This window comes from Hibiscus syriacus, unplaced genomic scaffold (genome assembly GCF_006381635.1).
Source record: "Hibiscus syriacus cultivar Baekdansim isolate YM2019G1 unplaced genomic scaffold, ASM638163v2 tig00111758_pilon, whole genome shotgun sequence".
Taxonomy (NCBI): domain Eukaryota; kingdom Viridiplantae; phylum Streptophyta; class Magnoliopsida; order Malvales; family Malvaceae; genus Hibiscus; species Hibiscus syriacus.
Window position 1 is genome coordinate 2,272,295 of NW_024063170.1, and position 6,921 is coordinate 2,279,215.

Genomic DNA, 6,921 nt, shown 5'->3' on the forward strand with positions numbered 1-6,921 from the left:
CATGAATTATTTTGAATGTTTTTCATGATTAATGTATGCAAAGATGCTTAAATGCCATACAAAATACAAAGATGTAAATGCACAATGCAGAGATGCAAGTGCAAGTTGTATACACTCATTTTCATCCGGGACTTCAAGGATTTTTATTACAATATTTATATTATATAGTATATATGATATGATAATATATATCAAATATAATATATATAGTTTTTGAAAATAATATATATATATATATATATATATATATTTTTTTTAAAAACATATTATATAATTTTTGAAAATATAATATATATATATATAGTTTTTAAAAAAAATATGTATAGTCTACATATTATTATTATCATTTCTTTTTATTTTATTTTTAGGTTTGATCTAATAAAAAGGGGTCTAGTCCAAGCCAAAGAGCCTAAGTCCAGCTGAGGTCTAAAAGCCCAAAAATGAGAAAGTAGGCCTGACCCAGCAAGTAAAGCCCGGTTGGGGTTCAATAATGTATTAGAGTTTCATCATTTCGTCTCACTTGGCTTTCTCGTGAAGGGGAGTCATCCAAGAAATCAAGATCGACTTAAATCATGAAGGGGAATCGTCTCACTTGGATTTCCCCTGAAGGGGAGTCATCTAAGGAATCAAGACCGACTTAAACCGTAAAAGGGAGCCATCCAAAGAATCTTTCACCTGAATGAATCATTTACAACGTAGCTTAAGTCAAGAATAGTTATTTCTCAACTAAAGCTTTCGAGTTCAAGTCTCAACTTCATAACGGAGGATTCTTGAGCCGAAAGCACATCCAAAGCTTTTGTTTTTATGAGAGATAAGCTTTCTCCTATCTAAAATTCAGCCAGTCACTACCGTCAATTATTGATAATCGTCTTCCGTCGGCCATCGCCGGTGATGTCCGTACGCTTCCAACATACCTCGAGAGGCTCGTTTTGGCCTCCTGAATCCAAATCTAGAGTTTATTTTGCCAGAAAGTGCGTCGTTTGCTGTGAAAAAGCCAAAAATCGTTTGACTCTCCTATCTTCGATTTGCCACTGTCCACCATTATATCGTCGCGATTCCGCGATATGTTACTCCTGCTAGCCTTTCTCCATTCTCACTGTTCAGATTTGCGAACGAAGGCCCCTATCGCTGGCGAGACCCCCGGCCGAACATTAAGACTTTCTTTTTCACTTTTTATTTATTTATTTATTTATTTTGTTCTCACTCCCTTTTCTTTCTCATTTTATAGATCACTACTCGGAAACCTCATTGAAATGAACTCACGTGAGAAAGAAAACCAAAGGGAAATGTCTAAAAAAAGATCTTTTATTGATTCGAAATTCTGAGGGTAAAATAGTTTTTTACATTTGAATTCCCCCTTCTACTCATTGTTTTTCGTGTGTTTTCCTTCCCCTTTATTCGATTTTTTTCACATATTTAAACAAGAATTCTTTCTTTTTTTACAATGAAATTTAGAGATTTTCAAATCTCTATTAGCATTTAGTCCCAGATTTTCTGGATTTGTTGTCTACTGAGATGATTTGCTTCCCAAGTTTGGTTCGAATGAAATCTGGAGGGGCCACTTTTCGGTGCGTGGAAGATTCGGCGAGCGCGTGATGAATTCCAATCGCTCGCGCGTGTTATGGACGTGCGCCAGCTAGTCTCGATTGTCCTAGGGGAGGCAACTACTGGAGTGATGGGAAGCCCTAGGGTCTTCCTCAGCCTTGTTATGGTTGGGTTAATGTGGGCCTGAAAAATAATCAATTATCAATAAAAATCCATTCATTCCTTATTTTGCATGTTATAAATAATAATAAAAATGATAGTAAAATAATATATACTACGTAGTATAATAAATGGCAATGTATATACTAAATATTTCATAATTATACTAATAATAACATATTAATAAAATAATAAGATAAATAATATGATAGTAAATAATACTACACAATAATGGTAAAAGTAAAAATAGAAATTAAATATAACCGGGATGAAAATGAGTGTCTACAGCAGACAATATCCATTGCCAAAGCTGGAATTACAACTGTTCTCAATTCCAGAACTTCAGTGCTTGCCGCTGCTAATCCTCCTTCAGGACGTTATGATGATCTTAATGTCTGTACCTGCACGCTTTTCCATTTTTCTCAATTTCTCTAATTTATGCTTGGTATTCCTTTGAAGAAACTGACAAATATAATTACCTTGAAGACTTCACAGTTCAATATTGATTTGCAAACTACAATTCTGTCAAGATTTGACCTGATCATTGTAAAGGATATCAGAATGTATGACCTAGACAAGGTATTGTCGTTATTTTGCTCACCTTAGATTTCCTCCCCCGATGACAATTCAAGAATTTCTTATCAGAAAAATTATTTCTTGATCGCTGAACAGTAATTATTCTGTTTTAGTGCTCCAAGGATAAAACGAAAGAACAGATAATTTTAACACTTCCAAGTGATTCTACCATGTTTGAATTCCATTATCCTTTTACAGGTTTAGTTCATGCAACAGCTCAGACAGCATCCAATGACAGTAGAACTCCTAAAGAAGAGATTTGGCTGAAAAGGTATATGTAAAATAAAGTCGCTTCTTATTTTTGATAATTGAAGTGAAGGTACTTGAATATATCCAACATGTATGCTACATTGTATTTGTTGTTAAATTGAGTTAAATTTTATAGGTATATACAATATTTTCAAACAGAATGCCATCCTCGCCTTTCAGAAGCTACATGTGCTAAACTTCAGAGTGAAGTGTTGATATCAGAAGGGTATTCTCAAGCATTAGCCATAAATGCTTTTTTCAGTTCTATTCCAAATTTATCTAGCAAAGGAGCCCGTAGCACCCATTAGCATGAGAACTTCTCTGAAGTTGATTTTCAAATGATCTCAAGTTTTATGCTTACTAACATTAGTCATCAACACGGGTTACTATTGTAGGGAATGAGGCAACAAGCAAATGAGACAGGAGAGAGTGTAGCAATTCCCATCACTGTGAGGCAGCTGGAGGCCATCGTAAGTTTAAGAGAGGCTCTTGCAAAATTGAAATTGCAAGGGTCAGATCTAGCAAAATCATGTTAGATCGTGAATGCTTGAATTTAACTCAAATAGAAGTTAACCTACTCCGATAATTTGATAAATATCTACCAGCCTATTATGATATAAATAGAATAAAATTTTTCCCTCTTTTTAACAATTTAAATATATTTCAGGTCACATGTTGCCACTGAAGGTGATGTAGCTGAAGCATTGAGATTTTTCAAAGTCTCCACCATGGATGCTGCGCGTTCCAGAATAAACCAACATATTAATATCTCGCCTGATATGGCCAACGAGATAAAGGTTTGTAAACAGACATTTTTTGTTGAACTTGTACTCTCATGTTAACAAATTTTGATGCATATATAGCAAGCGGAGAACCAGATAAAGAGAAGACCGGGAATCAAAAATCGCATATCAGAAAGAATGCTGATTGATGATCTTACTAGAATGGGGATGAATGAGTCAATTGTAAGTAGTAGTCTTAAAAACTGAGTCATTGTTAGAATTTAGTTTTAGTATTCTTAGTGAAGAGTAAAAGAGTGAAAACGAGTTGAAAAGTATGCTAATTTTTGTGTTGTATGTATATTTATTTAACATCTGATTCAATATGGTTTGTTTTATTTGACAGGTAAGAAGAGCCATTCTAATTATGCACCAGAGAGGAGAAGTTGAATATCAACGAGAAAGGCATATTATTGCTCGTAAAGTATGAGTTTTCTGTTGTAGAAAATTATCACCGGAGCAGTCCTTGAGCCTCAGTTTTTTACTGCAAGACGAAGAACTAAATTCCATTTGTACTATATGCAAGATATTAAACAATGTTTTGGAATTGAGGTGAAAACCCTTTTTCATTTGTTGTTTTTTTGTTTATATTTATTTGTAAGATTTTTTGTTTTTATTGTTCAATCACAATTTTTTAATTATTAGATATATTTTTGAATATTTGTTTAATGTAACAAATCAACCCAGGCAGAGAGATTTCCAACCGAAAAATAAACACGAATGCAAAATGCAATATTGAAACTTCAAATAAAATTGAGTTGAACTAACAAAAAGTTACAAATCTGCAGTTCAAATTCTGTTCATTTTCGGCACTAACTGGAGTCTGCTGTGTTAAACCATTTGCACAATCTTGTCACTGGAATAGGTCTCAGGCGGTGCTGAAACGCCTTGATGCGCATGTTGATTTGGTGCCACTAGTAGTGTCTTGCTCTCTCCCCTGAATGCGGTCTGAATTGACATCAAACATAAACTGAGTGAATTTAATCAGAGACAAATTTTTTTGGAAAAAAAGTGTGTAGTTTGTTTGACCTTGCTCTGAACTGCGTTTCCCCAGGCATCACCGGTCAAAGCGTAACGGATGATGAACTTGAGGATATTAAGAGGGATGTAGGTGACTAGGGTGAACACCCAGATTGCTCCCGCCCATTCCCATCCAATGCCTTGCATTCTGGCGAATCCCCAGTTTGCGTACACGGTAATCAAAGTCGCCACCTTGTTTCACATGCAACCACATAAGTTTCTTTTGTTTTTAATTTGTTTATGAGTGTATTATAATTATGGATTTACCAATTTTGTTAAGATGAAGGCGATGATAAGCAAGAGACAAGGGAACTCGACGAAGGACCAGCTTCTGGACCGTGTGACGAAGATGAGTGCTTGACTGACGGAACTGACTTGAAGGTATAGAGCTGAAGTAAGTGCTGCCAGACTATCCTTTATTGGCTTCACACCAAAAGTATTCTGCAAATATTAAAAAAAACCCAGTATTTAAGTATATTTTTTAGGGGCCAGAGGGCTTCATAACCATAAAGAATCATGAATTTGAGTGTGATGTACTGACGGTGAAGAAATCGGTGTCATGAACAAGCCAGAAAAAGAAGACGGTCACAATAGCCATGTATGTTCCAAGGATAATCCCGGTGGCAAATATTTCGTCCAGCTTCCACGAGTCTGGCTTCGGAGATGGCTTCACCCTATCCTTTGAGATGGTCATGATGGTTCCATCATTGAGGATGGCGATGATCAACACCATGAACGGCGAGAAATCGAACTTCCAAATGAGTGCTACTAGCATGAATCCCAACACGATACGGATCGTGATGGAAACGACGTAGATGGTGTAGTTCTTCATCCTTTGGAAGATTGATCTGCTCGTCAACACTGCGCTCACTATCACACTCAACCTTGGCTCGGTCAACACTATGTCTGAGGCGCTCCTGGCCGCATCGGTTGAATCAGCCACTGCGATACCGATATCTGCCTTCTTAAGCGCTGGGGCATCGTTCACTCCGTCTTCGGTCATATCACATATGTGGTTCCTTTCTTGGAGTCTTTTAACAATCTCATACTTATGCTCTGCATACAATAAATTTCGTATAATTTTCGCTATGGATGAAGTGGCAGAGATCATTTCATGCCAAATTTAAGAGCTTGAGATAATTATCCAATTACCAGGGAAGACTCCTGCAAATCCGTCAGCTTTCTCAATAAGATCATCAATAAGAATGTTAGCAAGAGACTCATCATGACACTGGCCAACTAAGGCAGAAGAAGGATACATATTGGTCCCCATTCCAAGTCTACGACCAGTCTCTTTGCCGATGGCGAGCTGGTCACCGGTGATCATCTTGACACTGACGCCAAGTTCAAGTGCCCGTTTAATAGTCTCGGTACTATCATGCCTCGGAGGTGTTGGAAAATAATTAAGGTGGGGTGGGCAACTTTCGGTGGCTTTAAATGCACCGAAAGTTGGTTGTTGAAAATGATTTTTGGCTTAATTACATTTTAGCCACTACACACTTTAGGGTATTTACAAGATTAGTCCCTAAGTTTTAACTATAAATACCCTAGCTCATTTAGCTTCAAAATCATCCCAAAACATTTCTTTCTTCCTATACTAGAGAGCTTTCTTGTGAGTAGTGAGTGTTTTGTAAACAACTGTAAATTTTCTCTCTTAGTAAAAGATCTGCAGCAGCCCGGAGACGTAAGCACAATTGGGTGAACTCCGTTATCAATTTTCGGGTATTATTTTTCTGCTTTTATTTCGCATTCTCACTAATCTGGTTATAGGGAAATTACTTGTACTCGGTTTATTTCCTAACAACTGGCATCAGAGCTTTTGGTTGTGAATTCTGTCAATTTTTTGCGAGGTTACTATTTGGGTTACTATTCACATGAATAGTGAATTTCGTGAATAGTGAAATTCGGTCGGCGATACGAGTTTGTCGACGGAGGTGTTCTAATACACGACGGTTCACAGAAATTGTCAAAAACGATCCAAACGAAGCCAGATTCGAGTGGGAGCGATGGCTGCAGACGAAGGGAAGGTGAAAATTGAAAAGTTCGATGGTGCGGAGTTTGGATTTTGGAAGATGCAAATTGAAGATTTTCTATACCAGAAAAATCTATATCAACCCCTCTCAGGAAAACAACCAGAGGGCATGAAGAATGAAGACTGGGCTCTTCTCGACAGACAAGCCCTCGGAGTTATCCGACTGACGTTATCCCGCAATGTTGCTTTCAACATAGCAAAGGAAAAAAACCACGACGGGTCTTATGGCTGCTCTCTCCAGTATGAATGAGAAGCCACCGGCCTCAAACAAAGTTCATTTGATGAGGCGATTATTCAATTTGCGGATGGCGGAAGGGGCATCGGTGGCACAACACCTAAATGAACTCAACACAATCACAACCCAGTTGAGTTCAGTGGAAATTGAGTTCGATGATGAAGTTCGAGCTTTAATTCTCTTATCATCTCTACCAGATAGTTAGAATGCTACTGTTACAGCAGTCAGCAGCTCGTCGAGAAACAACAAATTGAAATTCGACGATGTTCGGGATCTGGTATTGAGTGAAGAAATTCGACGGAAAGAATCGGGTGAAGCATCAACCT

General features: G+C 37.3%; 1 protein-coding gene and 1 pseudogene across 1 annotated transcript; one reads left to right on the forward strand and one right to left on the reverse strand.

Moving 5' to 3' along the window:
* The first annotated feature begins 1,621 nt into the window (after nucleotides 1-1,621).
* Nucleotides 1,622-3,428, forward strand: LOC120169357 (annotated as a pseudogene).
* Nucleotides 3,429-4,139: 711 nt separating this feature from the next.
* LOC120169358 (ATPase 8, plasma membrane-type-like) lies at nucleotides 4,140-5,655 on the reverse strand. The gene is made up of 5 exons (XM_039177515.1): nucleotides 5,481-5,655; nucleotides 4,870-5,384; nucleotides 4,596-4,769; nucleotides 4,338-4,520; nucleotides 4,140-4,256 (listed from the first exon to the last, which is right to left on the reverse strand). The coding sequence occupies exons 1-5, from the start codon at nucleotides 5,653-5,655 to the stop codon at nucleotides 4,140-4,142; spliced, it is 1,164 nt and encodes a 387-aa protein (XP_039033446.1).
* Nucleotides 5,656-6,921: the final 1,266 nt, after the last annotated feature.